This window comes from Hippocampus guttulatus, chromosome 21 (assembly GCF_054856545.1).
Source record: "Hippocampus guttulatus isolate MCC_2025c chromosome 21, RoL_Hgut_1.0, whole genome shotgun sequence".
NCBI lineage: Eukaryota > Metazoa > Chordata > Actinopteri > Syngnathiformes > Syngnathidae > Hippocampus > Hippocampus guttulatus.
The window spans coordinates 5459161-5482102 of record NC_141281.1 but is presented as its reverse complement, the minus strand read 5'-3'; the positions used below and the strand labels follow the sequence as shown (position 1 = coordinate 5482102).

Here is a 22942-nt window from a genome sequence, read left to right as displayed (position 1 = left end):
TACACTTAACGGGTACCTACACGATCGAATGGAATGTGACATGCTCTCACCATACGGTACTGTAATAGTATTTTTTTGTCGTTTGCAGTGGAGCTGAATTGCGCTCCATTATTATCATAAAAAATGCAAAATTAGCTCATGAGAAAAAGGCAAAAAAATACGTTAGTAATGCACATGTTTTTTTTTTAGATAATGTTTTTGGAATGCCAGGCTGGCACAAGATAACACGTTGGCCACAAATCATGATTGTCGACGTTATCATCTAAAACAATGATCTTAATTGAGATCACCGATGGGGAATATCTTGTTTCTCCAAACCTGTTGCAATCATTGTCTGTGGTTTGTCGCTGCTGTCCCTGTAAATGTATGTCGTAAAAGGTTGTTGGAAAAACATTACACGAACGTGCAGGTACATGTGCAAGTACATTTAGCTGAAAACCTATTCAAGTACCGTCATAAAGTATTTGTACATAGTTAGGTTCCACCACTGACATCACATTTGACTCATGCAGGTCGACCTGATGTGGGCAACAAATGTAAAAACAAGTCCCATGAAAGTACTGTATATATGTACACTCATTGCCCTCTTTTAAATGCTAACCATGTTTGGAGCATATTCAAGCGTTATGATGGAATGCAACCCCCTGTTCCAAACCTCAATGGGTCCTGACAATGTCCCATTGCTCTTCTCTCAGTGGGTGTCTCGTCTTTGTTTTCAAACCCACTCAGTAAGTTAATTACTGGTTGGTAGTGCCCTGACATTTTCTCTTTATTGCCAGTATGTGTGTGTGTGTATATATATATATGTATATATGTATATATGTGTGTGTGTATATATATATATACATATATATATAGCAGGACAACATTCATTCTTAAAGAATGAATGAATTGAGAAGAAAGGAGCGTTAGCGCAGAGCGCCGATGCGGATTTGGAACTGGGAGTCGCGGCTTGGAGTTTAAAGTGGATTACGTGGGACAGGAGAAGTGAACGAATCTCTTTTCGTCAATGGACGCTACAGCTTCGTGTTTGCTTTCAAAACTTAGCTTGTAGCAGACGTGTGCACATTTTCAGCATGACGTCTCTGATCCACTGGTGAAAGGACACTTTGATCCTCTCCTCTTTCATCTATAACTGCTTCAGACAACAAAATGTATGCAGAAAAGTGGTGAAGATTGCACGACTGTCTGTGTCCTATGTGTTGTGTTGTGTTATTTTTGTTATTTTGACTTCAAAATGGCGCAGTGAGAGTGGCTGCCTTTCCAGCAGCTCCTATATTTTGTTGTTCTACTTCTTCCTTTGATAACTTTGCTGCTGTGAATTGGGAATTTCTCCATTGCGAGACTAATAAAGGTTTCTTATCTTATCTTATCTTAAAGAGCACTGCTTCTAACACACAGACACACACACACCTATGATCACACATCGCCTTAATAGTTTTCCGCGGCTCAGCAGAATGGAAGCGACTGCTCCATTGATCCATGCTGCGGTACTGTAAACGGAGAAGCTTTTGGCTCCGGGGAACATGGCCATCTGCAACAGGTCCGTTAAGCTCTTTGGGCCTCTGGAAGACATAATCGCTTGTATGGAGAGTCACTTGAGAGTTTCAAATGTTCTCCGAGCTGACAAAGCATTAAAGCATAATCCTTCTGCTCAAATTGGAGGATTTATTAGGAGTACGTGGATGGATGGAAAAGAAAAAGGTATCGGCGTAAATATTAGCCTTTGCTTGACTGTCTCAGCTGGTGATGTACAAAGCGTATACCCTCAAGGACACTTGCACAAATCTGGCCAATCATAGTTGGTTTTGATTAGCACTGCCACATAGTTATTCATATAATCTCTGCTGTTCCTTTTCCTGTGTTGGGCCTTTCGAATGCATCCATGAGCCATTCGTACGCCTTTAACGTCACAGCCAATCTGCTCTTTCAGTGTGCACAGTCCTGAAGGGTGAATGCGAAATTGCTTTGCTCGTCACTTCAAGGCTGATGTTTTTCAGCACTTGGCCAATCAAGTAATAGATTTGAACAGGAGAAAAGTAAAAGTTGCCATTCAAACCGCACATGGACATGATGGAGTTGGGAGGGCGGACTGCGAGTCACCATCAGACAAAACACGATAGAGCCGCTAATTCTGACGAAAGTCTTGCATGTAGACAAGACAATGTCATTTTTTTCCCCACATTCGGGACTCTCGTCCATCAGGGAGACTGCGCCATATACTGGCAATGATGATAGAGGAACATGCAGTATTATTCATTCCAATTAAGCTCTGTCAAAAAGGTTGTGATACTTTCACATCAGCAGTTTCAGGTATGATATGATCCCTAGAATAACCGCTCCTGATCGAAACTGTTGTTCTCATTTACCAGTGCACCGTCATTTTCCGTTGCTCAGCAGAATGGCGGAGACGAGTCCATTGATCGAGGCTGTGGCACTGTGAACGTAGGCTGGGACACAGGTCATCGAAACCCTTTTGGATGCCGTCTCACACGCGCAGGAAAGCATTTTAAAAGTTTGCCCTTTATGAAGTCAGCCCAAAAGATTTTAAGAATTTAATCTCCGGTAAAGTTAAACACGCTCAAATGCACCACGAAACAAAACTGAAAACGTGTGGAAGCTTTTCATAAATAATTCGGTCACCATACTCAGGAACTCGTTTCTTATGTCATAAAGAGAGAAGCTGTATCCGAATAGCTTTTGTACAGCCGTGCATAGTAACTGGAGATATAATTTTGGGACTAGAGAGCGCAAAGCAGAGCTTGCGGGTCCCACAAGATGACGGGAATGCGGCGTGATTGATGGTAATGGACGATGGATAAGTTCAGGCTTCTGGTCGAGCAGCAGAGATTTTTCACATTCATTTCTGCCACATGAGGGAATAGAGCACGGGACTCGAGAGAAGTGTGCACTCAGTAACCTCTCATCATCCTCTTGGGTGATTCTCCTTTGTGTGACTCCTCTTCTATCGTTATCCCTCTCTTTTTTTTTCCTTTCTTGCTGCAGACTAACCTTGATCTCATGCTCCTCCCCTTTTATCCACGCAGGCGATTGCCTGCCAGTCGTTGAGTAAAACATCCCTTCTGCTTAACATTGATGCTCATCAATGCGGGCTCCTCACTGGTTAAAAACGGCCTCTATGACTACGTGACGTAAGATGTATTTACTTAATTATTACGGGCACGGTGGTCGACTGGTTAGCACTACGGCCTCACAGTGCAGAGGTGCGGGGTTCGATTCTGGCTCCGGTCTTCCTGTGTGGAGTTTGCATGTTCTCCCTGTGCCTGCGTGCGTTTTCTCTGGGTCGTCCGGTTTCCTCCCACATTCCACAAACAAGCACGGCAGGTTGATTGGGCACTCCAAATTGTCCGTAGGTGTGATTGTGAGCCCGGATGGTTGTTTGTCTCTGTGCGCCCTGCGATTGGTTGGCAACCGCTTCAGTCAGGGTGTACCCCGTCTACTGCCCAAAGACAGCCCGACGCGCCCGCGATCCTTGTGAGGTTAAGCGGATCAGGTCATAGATGGATGGATATTATGGCCACATATGCTCTTAAATTTTGATTCGGATCTGAGTCCTGCATTTATTACCTCGGCCAAAGGAGGATTTTAAATCCACATCTGCGTAGGGTGAAGTTTATTTGTGTTTTATTTGTCACATGCATAATTTATCATCAGAATTCATTCATTCACCGCTGATTATCATGAAACTTTGCAACGGGGGTGGCAACAATGCTGTCACTTTCTTATTGAGATCCTCATGCCAACACCACAGGAACGCAAAGCTGACATATAGGGAATATCGCATTTTACCTCCGTCCTTGCCTGATTGATTGAATGCAGCGCGTTCCCCCACTTAGTCGGCTGGCCCGAAGATCAACGACACAGCAGTAAGGCCCTTATCTTTATCAAACAGTGTCTCTCTTCAGGGTCAAGGTCAGGGCATATCACGGCCTACCCCCGTTCCAGTCTAGAATGCCACTCATGTGTACACAAAACAGTTGCACACGTGCTGTGTAGGTGGTGGGGAGAGCGCAGGCATGCAAAGACTTGAGCGAGCCAACGGCGCAACAAACATCGGGGCTTCTCAATTCAGGGTTGTGCTTGAGTGTTGCATGCAAAGTTGCAAGGATTTCTGGCGCCTCTTGCCAAACGTAGCGGTCGGCAAGCCACGTGTAATAGTGCCAAATACCGCTGCTTGCCAAGTCATTGCATGAGTGGTGTTTTCTGGCTACATAGGGTACAATATATCCGGAGATTTGTGGTTTGCTTCTTTCATCATTGCTGGTATGAATCAACAAAATTATATGTATTTTTTTGCATACCACGAAAATGCATGGTGACAATTTTTTTTTCAGCAAGCGTATGCTCGGCGACTTCATGTGCTTTCACGCCTTATCTAAGAACGAGAAAACGGGAGACATAATACAGGAGCTCCAGTGTCCTGCGCGAGTGTATGGTTTCTTATCGAAGCCAACGATTTACAAACTCAGTGGTTCAGAGAATCCAATTAATCATTAGCCAGCCCGGTACTGTCAGAGGCATTACAATAGAAGAGGCATACTCGTGATGTTGTCGCTGTCCGTATGCGTCATTAGGCTATTTCTCAGATCATCAAAGAAAAAATGTATGACTGTTGTGCCAGTTTATTTCTTGATATACAGTAGTCAGTTTTAGCCAAGGTCTTAATGAGACCCACCCCTCATTCGTATTTCATTAAAACATGTTAGTGTTGTTCAAGAGACAATTCTGACAATGACGATCCTGATGCGATCAGAAAATACAAGACACAACTTTCTCATTTGGACTGCGAAACAAGGTCAGGAAAAGAAGCGGTATTTGTTTTCCCACATGGTGTGTGTTGTGTATAACCCTCAGAAATTTCAAAATGGTGAAGGTCAACATGTCAAACCCAACATTGACTCCAGGGGAACTTTGCTGTTACTTAAATCCATAAATGTGTGTCCAAAGTACAGTGGTCGTCCAGAGTAGATGGTCATTCATTTTGGTTGCTGCTGTTTACAAGTGATGATGTGCAAAAAGTACATAAGGGCACGGATGCTGTGCTGTAACTCGTCAAGCAAAGGACTGACAACAAAGAGTCCAGCGACAGATGGAGAGAGACTAATCACAGTCATATATTCCATATACTCTTCAAATAATGACAAATATTACTGCCGTACTGATGTGCAGCGAGCAATCCACTGCTATCTTTTATTTCCACTTTATTTTTCAGTTGTTTTTCTCATCCCGCATCTCCCGTTTCCTTCCTAAACCTGGATGTAATCAAAGTGAGCAAGTCCTAGCAAACGCCAGCTATGTGGATTGTTTTGACTCAACATGACAAGCCAGGCCCCTCTTGGGTGTGATCCAGCCTTTTGCCAGTAGTTGACTTCTACAATAGAGTCCCAAGCATGTTGTTTGTCGACCCATTCATTACAAATGTCCACACACACACACACATACATATGTGTGTGTGTGTGTGTGTGTGTGTGTGTGTGTGTGTGTATATATATATATATATATATATATATATATATATATATATATATATATATATATATATATATATATATATATATATATATATATGTGTGTGTGTGTGTGTGTGTGTGTGTGTGTATTATTGTGAAAAATATTTTGACTTGACCAGCTACCTAGTTGCTATTCCTTTCTTTTTGTAGCTGCAATTTTGGTCTTTTTTTTTTTTTTTAAGCTTTGGGGTAAAAAGGGCTGTCAAGGCAAGCAGTAACTTAACTCTGCCTTTTCAAGGTTTAATGTGAGCAAACAAACTGTCTTTTCAATTTTCCGTGCCAGGATTACCAATTCAAGTACATGTTAACTTTGCATACGCGTGAAGGAAAGTTGCCCTTGTATTCGAAACATCTCTCAGTAGGAGACACTGAGGCTTTATAAACACCAAAATAACCATATTTTTTAAAGATACCGGTAATTGCTGTCAATGGAAACGAGCGCCCAATAAACCTCCAACAAAGTTGCTGTGCCCCCTCGAAAGTGTCGGCTTTTCATGCCAAACTTCCGATGTATTTTTCATCACTGTATTTATCTATTTAGTGAATCCACTTAGAGTGTTATAAAGATAAAACGAAGAAAACAAAATAACCCGGGCTGACCATTTGCAGACGCTCATGTCACATCCTTTCCAAGAAATGTGAAGTGAGCCAAATGCTTTCCAACGTAGCCTCACATTTGACGCCTCCATGGCAATATGCGAGAATTCCCTCTGACAATACTCCATCAAATAAAAGGCCGAGTTGGTTCAGCTGGCCTTTGCGAGATGTACCCTGAAATTATGACACCGTTGCGTACACTCAAGTGACCGGACTTTGCGGACAAAACTTTTAAAGGCGAGTAAGGAGTGCAACTCACTCCATGGCGCGCCGTGCCGTACCTTGAGAACGCTTAATGTTGCTAAGTGTTGATGATTTTTAGTCGAATGTGCCCCAACCTGCTGACCTAATTCCCCTCGAGCAGATGATTTTGTGTGTGCCTAATATTCATTTGTTAATAAAACAAACAGTGAAGTTGACACATGCAATTTTGCACAAAAAAACCCCCAAAACATTTTCAAATCTATTCCGAGATGTTTCTGTTCTCGTGCAAACCAGCTTATTCTTCAGGGCATTTCATTTCATGATTCATGAAGTATTATTCCTTTTGATGAGAATACATTTGAAGTCCTGAAGTGACTTTTTCAGGATGTGGTTTGGCCTGATTATCCGAAATTTCCCCCCAGCATTTGAAATCTGCTCCCGGTGTAACAGTGATGTTGATTTTTTTCAATGTCTTCGACTACCTATGCCATCTACAAAGAAGTCGGCAAGCTCGCTGTCAGCAAAGGAGCCCCGTTTTATCGGTGAACACATTGACAAAGAAAACTGATGCATGTTTTATTTTGAAAACGCATTCATCACAAACCAGTATGAATGTGCTTTGCAATGGCAATGGGATGGAGTTGACCTCACAATTAAACACCAGTTACACTTCATCTGTCATCAAACAATTATCAGAACAATAAATTTCCGAAATATTAACGATTGGTCTTTTGGTTTCCTAACTTTTCCGTTCGACACAATTTATACAAGATGACTCGGATTTGTTTAAATATAAGCACGTAGGCGTTTGCCAAACATTGCCCGCCATAATATCCTCGCCAACACCCGCACTAAGCTGTAAAATAGGACAGATGTACTCAGGGCTGTTGGCGAAAAATACCTTCTTCGTTTGCACACTTTTGTTGGCGGCACTGCGAGGAAAATTCAGTCATTTGGACCGGCAAATTCTGTACTCAGCAGGACCGCGTCTGTCGAGTGGAAGTAAAATTTGGCACTATGCTGAAGTATATTTCTGTCTTCATGCAGGTAATAAATGCAGAGTCAGTTAGTTTGTGGTCGTTTTTTCTTTGTGGCGCTTTTAGGTCTCGTTCTTTCAATAAAATGATTCTGTGCTTTCTGGGCATTTACAGTAGTGGGGTTGTGGAATATTCCAAAAGTAGAAGGCGGGGGAAAAAAAAAGGCTGAGGTCTCCATCCGCTCTGAACCCCTCAGCAATGTGCCATGTGCATCATCAGGAGTAGTTAACAACCAATAATCTGCTCATAACATGACAATTGTATACTGATGTCTGAGCATCTGATAACTAAATTTATTGACGGGTGCACTTTGCCGTGGACCAATATTCCAATTGAGGTTGTAAATGTACTGTAGGTCAACGCTTCTGATCATATTTTAGGCCCGCAGGGAAGACCACCAACCAATGATTTAAATATAAATAAGCAAAAGGGTTTGTCTGAAGAAAAAAAAAACAGCTCGATGGGCTGCGGTGCATAAAGGTAATAATGGTGCACTGCCAATTGTTTGCTTGGACTTTGAATCTAGGTCAGGTAATCCAGACTGAGGAAGTGCAGTAGATCAATGTGGGAACTATTTGGACGTAACTGTAAATGTGAGGCAGGTTCAGGGGTTAATAATAGTCGTTTCAAGTTCTGAAGTCACGTGCAGAATTTCATGCTGTTGATTGTTTATTTCCTTGGATATAGTTTTCCATTTGACCCCGTAAAACACATTTGTGATAATCAATGTTAAAAAAAAAAAGTAGCTAAACTGCGAAGATCGTGATTGTGCTGTAGCAAAATCTTTCCAGTGACGCAGTCTCAATTCCGTTAAGCAAATCTCAGTGTCTTCCTTATGCAGGAAGAATGCCGTTTACTGTTTTATCAAGATTTTCACCCTGCCAATCCATTTTCCGCATCCCTTACACAAGCGGCGTGAGGTGTTAGTGGCATATCCTGTTTCTACTCGGGCTCAGAGAACAAGTCCCTTCTCGCCTTTTTTTTTGAGGATGCCGAGCCGCCGTTAACAGGTCACTGATGTTTATCTCCATTTTTAGGGGCCACAGATGTCTGATAAGACACTTTTGTTGCCAACACGACCATCCCATAAGTCTCCAGGATGACCAACTCCACACGATGGCTACAAACGATACGTCACACGGATGGGCCTTGATCACACTTTCTTGTGCCAATGAATTTGAATACTACTAAAAACAAGACTGTGTAAACATCCACCATCTGTGCGACACATCTGTCACCCGCTGAGACTTCCTCACGAATAATTATTCGGTTTTGTCACGGAATGTGTTGAGCGGCATCCCGTAGAGCGCGGGCGGGGAGTGTGTGGGTGTGTGATTGACCTGGTCCAGCCGGTTTCTCACTCACTGTCAACAGGCGACTCTTTCTTTCAACTAAGCACATTCACTTTGCATATGACCGAGTGTCCCGAAGCACCGCAACTTTTTAAACATGTTTTTTATGTGACTTCAGAAGGGTTTTTGTCTCCAAGAGTTTGGTCAAATTCATACTGGGCAACCTTGTGAGGTTCGACTGGAACTGTGTTGTGATATGATAATACATTTTTTGGCCAAGATACGATGTCTGCCGCGCGGCCAACTTAAGCGTTAGCTGCATGACCACGATTAAAGACGTTTGTTGGTAAATGGGTGTCGCTCCACCACATAGCTACTTTACTCCCTCGTGTACATACAAACATGAGCTATAGGGGCATGCAATATTGCGAATCTAAGTGGCATTCTCCTTTAATCCGCGTGAGCAAAAAGCCAAAGGTCAAGGGAGTAGTTGATTTTGACATTCAGTTAAGAATCCTGCGAGACAATCAAATATCAACGGCGCGGTGCAAGCAGCATTGTTCCGACTCTTGCGCTCTGGCTGTCATACTTCTCGGAGCACTAATGTGTGTGACTTTTTACAAGCCGCAATCACGTGTACATTTTTGGATATGATTTGGTTCCAACCTATTCTAATGTACGGCAATGTACCAATGACATGTAAAATGTCACCACCAAGATGACTGCATGTCGTTCCTTGTTCTTCTCGGGAACTTAACCACGTGCGACTCCAGCAGGAATCCGGCCAATGTGAGCGACACGGCGGTGTTTGATGTCCTGTGATCTCATGCTGCTGCTCACACAGCTGCAGCACACCAGTCCAGGCTCAAACTCCCTTTGGTTCAATAAGAGTGGCTTAAAATCTGCTCACTTTGATGTAAAAGACTCCATTGCAGGGTATCATTATATCAGAGCGCAGTGCAGTCGACATTTGACGGCGGTGATGGTTAAATAATTTGGGGGCGAGGTGTTAACGTGCCAACGTGGGCCAGGTGGAAAATGAATTTTAATACGTGTGTGCTTCCGAAGCTCTCGAACAGAGTTTTGATCCTTCTATCAGGCGGTAATGCTCTTATTCAAACCCTTGCGTGCACACATAAACAGGCTGAGTCATCTTTTTTTTTTTTTTAAATGAAATAAAATGGTTTCATATTAATTGTATTTGTTAAAAAAAGGAGCCAGCTCATCATCAGTGATCCTTCCTGGGTGACTCAGCAGCAATCCCTTGAAGCCACCGCAATATTAAGTCGACTCGTGAACGAGTGAAACCTGACCAACTTCTTCTTTCCTTCCACCAGTTTTGGTGATATGTGATCTTTCTCTGCGTTTAAATTTGCTAGGTCGACCATAGTTCATAAATATTTGTCAAGTCCCAGGGGCCTTTTAGACCTTCTGTTTTTAATCAGCCGTGGTGAGGGCATCTACAGTTCTTCATCCCCACCAGCGGACCACAAAGGACTCCTGTCACCATTTCCACATCATCCCCTAACCACCGCGGGCCACCACGTGGCTCTGTGCCATGTTCTCCCTTATTTTCACACCACGCCTGCCATCAGCACTGGTGATTGATAGGGAGACCCTCCTTCACGCAATGCCTTGAATGAGAGTCGCCTCAGTGAAAGCACAGAGAGTCAAAGCGTAGCCGGAGGTTAGCTTGTCAAACTGATACAAAGCCTTTTACAAATGTCTTGGTAATATTTTGGTGAATCGCTGCTGTTTGTAGGAAGGGAGGATTCAATATGTCTAATAGAATGTATCAATTGTTCAGTTCCTTTGGAAGCTTGAATGGTCAGTCCATTAGCAGGCAACAGACAAGGGCAGGATAAGTAGTGGGTGGAGCAGCCTTGCAGCATGACATCCTCAATATTGCCCGCCGCTCTTGCCCCGTGAGTGATCCAGCTGCCGTTCCAGTGGGAAAATAATTCAAACCATCTGAAGCCACTAGTTCCTCTAAAAATATGATGTTATAGTTAGAGGTGAAAAGTCAGCCTAGCGTGGGAGATTGGAGTGACAAATTTGAAGGAGAACAAATGGGCTTTCCATTTCCTGATTTATTTATTTATTTATTTTTTTACATGTTATTTCTGTCTTTGGATAGGTCTCGAGATTCGTTGTCGTGTTGCTATGCCACCCACCATTTTTTTTGTTGTTCCATTTTGAACATTGAGTGCACAATGTGAATCCACCATTGACATAAGTGGCAATCAGGGATGGAGACGGCATTGCTGATGACAGAGCAGCCGCCATCAACATCCAGCATGAGGAATGCAAGAAGAACCCAGATTGGGAACATGCCACTGCTAACGGTGGGTGAGCCAAAAGTCATTGTCAGCTTTTGACTTGACAGGCACCAAATGCCGCCAAGATGTCGTATTTCCGAAGCGTAATCTTTAGAATTACGTACAGAATGACATGGAACGGTACATGGTCCTTGTGCATATTGATCTTGAGCATGAATCAGGGCAACCGTTCTTGCCAAGTGTACTGGACTAGAGGCGGATTTTAGTGATCGTTCTAAATCCATTAAATCTCAAGTGCTAAAAACATGCAAAGACGAAGAGTAATTGCTGAGAGAGCGCGCTAAACTTCTTTACATCTTTCACTCGTGATTGATTTGCTCTGAAATTTCTCTGACCGCCGCAAAGTAAACTCTGTTTATATTTTGCCAAGTCATCATCTGCAAGAAATATGTATATGTAATACCATTCTCGTTGGGCTTCTCCGGATGAGCAGATGGCTTAAATGCGCCGTCTCCCTCAGGGATCTGAGGCTAAAACATCTCTCTGTAACATGACACCCACCTTCTGCTTCTTTCCTCTAATAGCCACTTAAATCCTATTGTTGACTCATTCGTGAGGTTTTCATTTGCTTTTTCCCATTCCCTGGGCTATTAAAGTGTGTGTTTTCAGCATTTGTGCCAGATTATGTGGGCCCTTACCCCTTGCTATAGGGTGCCAGCCCTAAAAAATGCTGACATAAGGACCGAGGTGCATGAAATGCATTTGTGTGTGCAGTTGCACAAAGCACAGCTGAGGCATACGAAAGAAACAATTCACTGTGATGTCTAATTGTATAAAGGGGCTGTTACTTATATAGAGCTTTGATACTCAAAGCGCTTTCCACTTGTGTCCTCATTTACCTATTGATGACGCAGCATCAGGACCGACTGGGGGTTCAGTATCTTGCTCAAGGACACTTTGACAAGGTCGCAGTGGGCGGGGATAAACCCCCCAAGCTCCGCGTTGGGAGACGACCACCCTATCACTGAGCCCCCCCCCCCGATTGTATGATTTTGGAAGTGTCATGCATGCTACGGATGTCACTTATGCTCTGCGGACTACGAACCTAATCAATCTTAGGCCTTAGAAGAACCACGAGATGTATGCATCATATTTGCAAATGAACATAGCCTGACCCTCGGTTGACTCTGTAATTGGCTTCAAGATGTGCAACCACTCAATGAGGTCCCGATTACCATAATTTCTGATGGCAGTAGTAATTCCGGGTCCTGTTGAGTCATCAGGCAGTTTTTGTTTATTTGGACCAGATGTTGAGCTTTCGATCTTCTGTAATCCTCAAGGGTGTTGAGGATCAGAAGGTCACACAATTTTAGACTTTGTTGCAGAGGACTCCAGAAATTGCTTGCTTGCATTATGCTGTAAAGCTCAAACTCAACAAAGTGGGAGGCTGGCAGCTTCGACTTGTGGTCGGAGCTGGTGAGTCACTGCGAGGTCGAAACACCCAGCGCTTGGAAATCACAGGATAGGCTTTTCACTTTTTTTTTTTGGTGAAAGTTTTGCTCAATTCAATTCTCAAACACTGTTTTGTAATATACACTGAGGATCATTAAAACCTGTATCACTTCTGTATGTCTTCAAGTCTATTTTCTCAGTCTCCAGGTTTGTCTAGTATTTCTGTGACTTTTAAAAAAGACACTGCAGCCTTTACATTCCTCTACCGTACCCAACCTGAAAAGCCTCCTACTCCCACAGAGGCAAAGTTAACGTTTGAAAATCATTGGACTGTGTCGACGTAAGTCTTTACAAAGTCGTGGCCAGGTTAAGTTAATGAACTCTGCTGTATGTGTCTGATGGTGTGATGAGCAATGTCTGTTTGCTGGCCATTCTCAAAGCATCATTCTGTAGTATGACTCATAATGCAGGGCTCAGATCTCACCCGGGTGACAAAAGAGAGCTTGTTGATACTATTTTTAAATGATAACAGCCATCGTTTCATCCTTGTTGCGAAATCTTTTGGAGATGTAATCACCAGTTTGGAACATTTCGTAATGGAATGGATGATTGTCGTCGGGGGGGAAAAAAAAAAAAAAAAAAAAAAAGAATGACCCCGACGTGATTTGAACACGCAACCTTCTGATCTGGAGTCAGACGCGCTACCGTTGCGCCACGAGGTCCTGTTCTGGGCGGCAACAGAAAATCGAATTGCGCTCGCTGTGGGAATGGCAACAGCCGCGCTGCAATCATAAACATCCACAGGCACATATACTGTATTCTCTCGCTCACGGCCACACAGTTCTCCCTTTACTGATTCACCACAGGGCATAAGCTTTTGTGCAACTCTTGGCGAGGACAGGAAATCTGGTTTGGTACAAAGACATGGATGACAGGGTGAACAGATCGTTTGGTGAGATATTGTGTGTGTGTGTGTGTGTGTGTGTGTGTGTGTATGTGTGTGTGCTTACATGACCTTATCCTGTTAACTAACAAACCAGTGATGAGACTTAACCGCTGTGGCAGAGGTAATCAATGTTTGATAACATATAAAAACACAGCAGCAGACTTGACACTCTCGACACAAGCACAGACCTTTTCCGAGGGCCCTTTCAGTGGTGAAGTCTGATGATACTTCTGTAATGAGGGCTTTGCTGTCGTATTTCATACGGCAAGGCACCGTGGTTGTCAGGCTCCGACATCACGTCAGGCATGTCAAATCCAAGCAGTCTGTGCTCATGTTCTTTCAACTCCACAAGTGTGTCTTTGGGATTATGTTTATGTGACTGAGCTGCTCTCAAAAGTAATCCATGTGAAGAACAAGCCGGGAGGATGTCTGTGCCAAATTGACATCTGGCATTTGAATACAATATTTGGGTTGACTCCACACCCCGAGTGCATCCGTATGAGGTGGATTCAATCATATTGTTCAACTGGATATTCAACATCAATGACCTCTTTCTGCTCAAGTTTTTTTTTTTGTCACAGTACTGAACTTATCACATTTTCCTTCCCTTTTAACCTAAAAAAAAAAAAAATGTAACACACCGACATTCCTTTCATGAGTTGGACCATTTTTGCAAGTGAACCAGAGTGGAGTTAAGTAAAACAGAGCCCAAAGGCATTTGACCACAGACCCAAAGATAGCTCTGTTTGGAGCAGAGCGAAGGCTGAACAAAACAAACAGACACAGGGAGGACACAACATGAGGACATAAAAGCAATAGTCTTCTTGGTTTCTCTTTCTCCTCTCGATTGCTTTTAATGCTTCAATGCTACCTTGAGCTGGCCAGAGCCTGAAAGAAAAAGAAATGAGGGCAGGAAATGGACTGAAATAGAAGCCTTTGAAATTCCCCTTTTCACAATTTTCCACCCAAAACTTTCCTTGACTAGTCATATCCCATGCAGATGTCCATTTTCTTTACCCCCTTCCTCATTAGCATCGCGGGTGAACTGGAATCTGGCCCATCTGACTTTGGGCAAGAGGCAGGGTACGCAATGTTAAACAAATTGTTTAAGATCGTCACCTCCCCCAACAAACGTGCCACTAGGTCACATGATGTGGTGGTACATTTGTCCCAAGTTGATTTTTAACACAGGCCTGAGATTCTTCGGAATCTCTATTCGAATTCATGACAGAGCACATAGAAGATTAAAACATTTCATAACAGCTAGAATGAAGTCAATCCATGAACATGTCACAATGTGCCAACTGAGTAGCGCATTGATGACCCACATAGTGATCAGATCAGCTGATTCCAATATCTGTTGCTTTGGCAGCGATCATATGTGGCATGGCTCAAATTGTGTCCCAAATCCTATGCACTTGTATTGCAAATAAACACAATGCTCTAGATTTTTTTTTTAACACAACCCATTCTCCCTTTTTCCAGGACCCCAGCTATTGGGTCCAGGTCTATAGGTTGGAACACCGGGATGGTGGAATCCTTGACCTGGATGATGTCCTCAGTGATGTGGCCGATGACAAAGACAGGGTAAGTCCTAATGTTTGTATCAATAACAAGATAAATTCTTTCTATAATGGTGTAATATTGCTGCTTCACCTATTTACATTTGCATTGCGCAATATCACTTGTGGTTGAACTAATGAATGTGGTAAAAACAAATGGCTGTCATCCAGACTGCGTTACTACTTTACGGCTAGAGCTGTATCAAACATGTAATGATTGATACTGTTGACAAAGATAATCACGCTTCGTTTTGATTGCCACTGTAATGTACATACAGCTTGCTTGTTTTTTGTTGTAGTTGTTGTTGAAATCCTCAGTAGTAGGCATGCATTTGGTACCTGGGCCTTTAGAGGGGACATCAATTAATCGAACTCTTCACATCACCAATATTACATTAAAATTACCGTATGTAAACCATCAATACAAAACAAAAATGATAAAAATATAACAGCACGCAACTGTGCCACGTACACCATGCACAACAATTCAGAACCAATATGTATCTAATAACATGGGGAAAAAAATAATGCTGACTTTTAAATGTATTGATGCGTGCAGATTGCTACAAACATGTTTTGCACGTTTTGCAACTTGGCTCGTGTGTACGAGCGCGACTAAACGTTTGCACATGCGCATTAGAATGACGAGGTGCCATGGTAACAAATCAGGTGATAGCGGCTGAGAGAGCAGCTGCTTTGCACCCGCACCTGCTCCCACTCTATTGATGTCAGTAGCGTCTGTCTGGCCCCGGAACGTAAAATCAGTGATGTTTCCCTGCTTTTCACCATCTCATTACCTGAACAGACGACAATGAAGGTTAGTCATCGAGATTCAGTCGCTGGCTTGTGGCAGTCACGTCTTAAATGTATATAAATGTGATACCAGTTTCCCCCACAAGATGCTGCTCTTGTATTCTCCTATTTTGTGCAGATTGTAAACGTCATACTTGAAGCATATTGCTTAAAGCTCGTGGTGTCTGTTTTTATGTTTTAAACAACGAAACAACAACAAAACAAGAGGCCCCAAACCTGATCTGCTGCTCTCATTCTAACAAGATCCCCTGATAAAAATCACATCACGCCCGTTCTATAGTAACTCCACTGGCTCCCCATTCACTCCCTATTTCATCAAGATACTCCTCCTCACATTCAAAAGCCAACAATATCCTCACATCACAGTGTCTCGCTAACCTCCGTCACCTTAACAGACCCAGCTGTTCTCCAGGTGAAATGTTGCAGACATCTCTTGTCCCAGTTTTGCATTTCCTGCATTATTGGGATGTATTGTGTAAATGTGTGTCCGCAACGGCTCAAATGAACAGAAGAGTTTGTGTAAATACACTGTGGGTGTTTGGTTCCTCTTGTGCGTTGATAGTTGTAGCAGTAAATCCAGTCTGTCCAGTTCTTTTGATCGGCAATCAACTCCTGCCCTAGTTTCTCTGTATTTTACAAAGAGTTAACCAAAGGACTTTCACCTTAATTTTAACGAGTTAAAGCTAATGCTGATCACTTTGCTGTTGATCTAATGCTTTGAAAGGCAGTTTTCACCCTTATGTGAGTTCTTTAATGTTTTATTTGTCGCTAGTAGTGGTTGAGGGATGACCCCGAGTTGTGCAGTGAATACGAGTGAAGATAGATGTGCCGTGATCAGCAAATCATATCATACACGTTATTAAAACATAAAAGAAACTATCCAGCATCATGAAGTGCTTCAGTGTGGTTGGTGTGTGTCAGCTGAATACAAAAATGAGCCAGCTACTCAACTAAAGGCTTGTCTTAAAAAAAGAGTTGTGCAATTGTGCAAATAAGGAAAATTGGTTTTGTTTTGACCTCTGTTGATGTATTGGGTTGAAATAAATAAATGTTGTTCCTTGTCAACATCAGACTTCGGTTTTTTTCCGGTTCTCTGCTGCCATCAGCTGGACACTGACTGAAAATACAGATGTCAAGAACAATTTTCAGTACGTCAGAGCATTTCGAGACGGAAACGGGACCTAAAAATGAACGAAAAAAACAAAAAATCGAGCCTTTGTAATGGCCCCAAACTGTTTCATAGTTGCAATTAACCCTTGCACCAAACGGAAGTGATAAATTCACCCTTAGAGTTGAAACGATGGAATAAAGCCATGGATTCATAAATCAATGAAACTGGTTAATTATAGCCAATTCTCTTCAACCGAAGTACACAATTACAGTGAGATGTAAACCTGGCATTGCTGCCACTAATTACAGTAGTAGGAGAATGCTTTGCATTCAACAAGTCCATCCATCCATTTTCCGAACCGCTTGATCCTCACTAGGGTCACGGGGGGTGCTGGAGCCTATCCCAGCCGTCTCCGGGCAGTAGGCGGGGGACACCCTGAATCACCCTGAACCAGCCAATCGCAGGGCACACAGAGACGAACAACCATCCACGCCCACACTCACACCTAGGGACAATTTAGAGCGTCCAATCAGCCTGACATGCATGTTTTTGGAATGTGGGAGGAAACCGGAGCACCCGGAGAAAACCCAAGCAGGCCCGGGGAGAACATGCAAACTCCACACAGGGAGGCCGGAGCTGGAATCGAACCCGGTACCTCTGCACTGTGAAGCCGACGTGCTAACCACTGGACTACCGGGCCGCCCTGCATTCAACAAGTGCAGTTTATAATTGTAATTTAAAAAAAATAATTTTTAGACGCATGTTTGGTGTCTGGATCGGCCTTATTATGAGCAGAGGTGAGCAAGGATTCCCTTTCCCGCTGAAGCTTTTTTTTTTTTTAAACACATTCGAATCCCGAGGGCGCAAATTAGAAAATGCTCATTGCAGAGGCTGATGGAGCCTTGACCAGAAACATGACTGGAGTTGTTTCACTTTTAGACCACTCAGAGGTGCTATAGTCCATGTTTAGTGTTTACGGCAACCGTGGAGGTACAAATGAAATGTGATGTCTGTTCTTGAGAATTTTGTTTAAACGTTTTAGTAATATTTTGCTGGTGTTTAAACGACTGTTCTGCCGAGGGAAATAACGGTGTATGTACTTGCATCACATATTAAAATGTATTTTGTATTCTAGTACAATACTCTATTTCTGAAAGCTCATTACAGGAACCAAATGCACAGCTCTTGTTTGTCTCGTGGTGGTCGATTTGCAATTGCAGTTTCTTGGGCCCTGAAGTTGGCATTGCCATGGCAACCACCATTGGCATCAAGTGGGCACCTGCTCTGGGTTGAGATCAAGCTGGGAGTGAAATTAGCCAAGGCTAAAGCGGGGTCCATTCAGCTCTACCCCAGGTACCAGAACGCTGCCAGGGGAAATCAAAGCCTAATTACTAATCACCAAGTGTGTTTGTGTGTGCCTGTGTGTGTGTGGAACAAAGTCTTTTGACATGCACGGTAGGCTACTATGTACCACCAGTTTAATCCTCATGTTTTTATATATTTATGATCAAGTGTCATGAATGATGCGCCTTTCATGAAATAAGTTAATTGATCCATATGGATCAATTTGATTTGCACCTTATCAGGTGTGCACATTTTGTATTCTGCAAATGCAAAACTGGGACCATTAAAAGCAGCGTTGCATGTTTTAATTTGTGTTAAAATGGAAATCTGATGAATTGATGAATGTTTCAGCTACCTTTTGTCATTTCATCTGGTTTGTTTTTGAGGTGAAATTTCAAGTGAATTATCACTTGGGGGAAGAGTATTGATTTAATTATATTGCTTAGCTTGTCTGAATGCCATAACCGTTACAACATTCAATGCACTCGAGTCATGCGTCCCGATGTGCGCATGACTCGTCAACTTTTAATATTTCACAAAAGGATGCTCGAATAGCCAAAGCGGTCTTTGTAGCGGCTTGCAGATGCTGTATGAGCTCTCTCATCAATGCCATGAGCTGTATCAAATAGTCTGCCTTCATGTAACATTTCCAATGTGAGATCTAAAGTGCCTGCGAGTCTTCTTGTCTACTTAAGATAAATCAATATGCTTTTTTATTCAATCATACATTCATTATTGTGCATTTTGTTTGCCGCGGTGTGGAGCTGCGCTGCATCATAATGAGAGCCGTTGCTCATCTTTATGACTCCATACCAATTAAGCGACAATATTGTTCAATATAATGAATACACTCTTAGCAAGTAAGCAAAAAGACGCTCATGCTCTTCATACCTCAACCTAGAAATGCCATCGACTGTGCAAAGTTTCTTTGACACTTTTGACTGCGTAGTCAAGTGCGCATCAGCATGCCGGGACATCGGTCAGCTCTAAATCTGCATGCAGGCAGGATAGCCTCACCTTCACTCTTCTGTTCTGACGTTTGATGGGCAACAGCAGGCAGTTTTTCCATTTAATTTCTCTCCAAGGCTTTGAATGTATCGCATGTTTTTGTTTGTTTATTAGGTCGTCATTTTCGTAGCCACATTTTCTTGGGAAAGATTGCTGTTCCTTTTCAGCGGCTCCCGCCTTCACACAGTTATAATCCTTCACAGAGGGGATATAGCCAATGCAATCATAGCCTTTGTGCGCCTCGCCATCAGGGAAACCACAGGATTTACTTTGAACAACTCCATGGCCTGCTGGTCATTTTATCCTTGTAAAACATGACAAAACACAATAGTTTCATGGGAAGTCATTGACATTTTGTCATGTATGTGCATGACATACACTCCTATCACCAATTCTTTTTTTTTTTCCCGTTCCTTTATTTTCCTGCTGTATTACAGTTACGCCTTCATCAGAATTCGAGTTGGCTTCATTTGCATCGCGTATGCAATATGACATAACATTGGGCAAAATCAGGTCGCGGCACCAACCGTATTATCCAGCTTGGAGGCAAGGCAGTTCGTATAGCGTAGGTGTATTTGGTTCCTCCTCGATGACCGCTCCACCCTCAACAACAGTGTTTTCTGCCAAATTGTTCCTGACATGATCTGAACTCAGCAGAATACCGTCTGGTCATGCTGTTGGTGTTTAGCCAGAAAATTACGGAAGGAAAAAAAAAACAAAAAAAGAAGACATCTGTGAGAGAAACATTGTTACCACGACATTGAAGCCCCACCCTCCCCCACCCTTGCCATGAATAGGGAAGGCTGTACTGGTTGACAGCTGTCAGGGCCTCTTTGACTCGAGTGACTGGGTAGGTATTTTGCCAAACAGGCCTATTATCTGTGCCGTTCTGTGGTGGGCCTTGGGGAGAATAATTGGGTCAGAGACAAAGCATAAACGAAGATGACAGATACAGGCCCTCCCACTGAGCTCCCGGCATCATATCATCTACCCCTGAAGGTTTCCGCCAACGTGACGAGAAGTGTTTTTGTCTTCTCTACAGAAGGCCCTATAGGGACTAATGGCAACTCTGACCAAAATAGGGTCAAAGACATCAACCCGCTTCTTCTTTGAAATCCTATCGTCTCACAGTGTGGCTGCAGGGAGTTTATATTTTTTTAGGAGCGCTCCTCCTGGGAAGCGTTCTGTTCTTCATTCTCCATGTGCCTCTGGAGTACGATGGCCTTCATGAACGTTAACAAATGGAATTGAAATCAACTTAAATCTATTATGACGACGCTAAGAACCTCCATGAACTATTTACTGTCTCGGATTTCTAAAAAAAAAAACAAAAAAACATTTTCTAGTCACCGGTTTGTGAAATGGATGGATGAATGGTTAAAATCTGCAGTCCGGTAAACATTTTTACATTCCCATACAACAAGCCAACTGTTTGAAAAAAATCAAGTCGGTGAAGTCCACTGCTTCTTGTTGAGAATACTGAACCAAAACACAAGCTCACAAGGCTCCTGTGTGGCAAAGGAGGGTGTAAAAAGTGTAACATTAGCTTCCGGGGGACCTCCCGATACGGCGTCGTGAGTGGAGAAGAACCGAAGAGGAGCAAAGAAGGAGAAGCGATCCACTCAGATTTGAGAGCAGGCACTCAGGCCGCGAGCTAAGCCGAGCCAGGCATTGCGGCTGGCACTGTTCGGAGCTGAAGTTGACACTGGCGCGTTGGAGGCAGGGAAGCGGTGCCAAGGCTGAGGAGCTAAGCTTGGTAGTGAGCACTTTAGGCTCGCATATTGTTGCAGGCAGGCAGCTGAGGATGTGCACCATCCGAGTACATCCTCAGTCACGCTTTACTCATTCGAAAGCGCTCTTCAGATTACGTTGTCTTCTCTTCTCTAATGCTAAGGCTTACATACTGTACATCCTCCGTCTCCACTGTAGCACCACTAGCATGGATATCCTCTGTTATTAAATTGAGGCCGTCAAGAAGAATCAAATCTCTATGTACTCAGTGTCGGGGTGCATCTTCTTCGTCCCTCTCTTTTCTCTTCATTGGCCTACTAGTAGGATAGCTACATGTTAGTAGTGAGGCAAAACTGCGCACTCGTTGACAAACGCGTGCAACTTGTACTCACTCAAGACATTACAGAATTCTACTCGTTCACATCGGAGCTTCGCTCGGACTACTAGTAGAATGTACTTTCGCTGTTCACTAGTGCGCAGTTTTGCTTCACTAGTAACACTTTTGTGGTCTTATTAGTATGTCAACGTTGTCGGACGAGTGTAGAAATGTCTCACATTAGTGGAAATATCCCAACAGTAAGAGTCCTTCTCTAACAATATATTGAGGAAATTGAAGAACTGCTCAAATGGGTTTTCATACACTCAATCTGTGACCTTTTAATTCGAAACCCAATTAAGGGACGACCTGCTGCCGACCTCAACCTTATGATTGTCAGAGGACACTTTTAAGTATGCTCAAATTTGGCAAATGAAGGACAATAAGAAAATATGCACCTTTTTTTTTCATCCGTGTGTGTGTGTGTGTGTGTGTGTGCGTGTGCGTGCGCGCGTGTACGTGCGTGTGTACCAGCCTTTAATGTATTGTGCGGTTCTGAATAAGGTCGAATTTCCGCGACCCTTTTAGCCGCCACTCTATCGCGACCACCAGCTGGGTCCTCCTTTCTGCTTGTGATGTGGAAGGTGGTCAGGGTTGCCCTTAGTCATGTTGGAGGGGTCGGAGGGGGGAGTCGATGGGCCAAGCAATTTGGCAGGATATTCAGAGCTTGGCCAAAAGCCCCCTCAGCGCTTGGCAAATATGGCTCTCTCTCGCCACTTGCACCGCTTCTCGACTCTATGATGCCACGGCATAGCGTTCCTTCTGCTGTTCTACTTTTGGCAAAACTTTCTGCGCCTTCTCAGTGATTCGACGCGCTCTCAGTTGTCTTTTCACTCTCCGCCGCGGTTCGCAGTTTGTTCCGCTCCCGACATCACGCTGTCTTTTCTTTAGATCAAACCTCCGCCTGCTAGATTTGCACGCTCGGCTCTTGTGTCGTGTCATTATTATGTCTGGGAGAGAGAGTTTGGAAAAAGGCAAGCGAGAGGTATTACATTGGAGTGTGTGGAGCTGCAGGTTGATATGAATATCAAAGACTTCTTTTCCCGCCAGCAGGTGATGGTGCCTGTGGCGCTCCGACACAGACAGGTGGTCTCATCTGTTGTGTGTGTTGGAGAGTTTTTTTTTTGTTTTGTTTTTTTGTCTGTGTATGTTTGCCTCTCCTGTTTCAAAACAGCCATAGTGCACAATGTCTGGTAGGGTTCGTGTTGTGTTTCTGCGGGTTAACGCACCACATCGGATTGTGGCCGCTGTTATTTTACAACCGTGACGTCTCATCCATTTTAAGGAGCCTGATTTCAGTGGGGGTGCGTGTCTACCAGGTGGAACATAAAAGTCTTCATAGCCTGCATTTCACGGTTGGCTTGGTAGAAGAGAAAGTTGAGATGAAATTGCAATTCGATTGCTTCTGCTTTCTCTAACAGGTTTGAGTTTGATTGTTGATTTGTGAATCCGGAGTGCTACTGGAGAGGAACAAACTTTACTCACAAGAACTTACCATTTAGAAGAGGAATCTTTATTGTGATTTTGTTGGGGGGGGATTTTGGAGTGAACAACCTTCCAGTCACTGCATTATTTCTCGAGGAGGCAGGTAACCATGGAACTTGCACACCTATTAAGTTAAGAGGACACCGGAGAATTGTTCATGTATACAAAACATCT

At 43.3% G+C, this 22942-nt stretch overlaps 1 protein-coding gene and 1 non-coding gene across 7 annotated transcripts in view; one reads left to right on the top strand and one right to left on the bottom strand.

Annotated features, from left to right (window-relative positions):
• The window catches only part of LOC147186834 (partitioning defective 3 homolog), a 176017-nt gene that overhangs the window by 1375 nt on the left and 151700 nt on the right, over positions 1-22942 (top strand). For all 6 annotated transcript variants that reach the window (XM_086101469.1, XM_086101466.1, XM_086101468.1 and 3 more), the window contains exon 2: positions 14824-14925. In XM_086101469.1, the coding sequence (XP_085957595.1) occupies positions 14824-14925 (102 nt within the window). The remainder of the gene's footprint in view (positions 1-14823; positions 14926-22942) is intronic.
• Positions 13043-13114, bottom strand: trnaw-cca (transfer RNA tryptophan (anticodon CCA)). The gene has a single exon. It is a non-coding gene; the product is annotated as a tRNA-Trp (tRNA).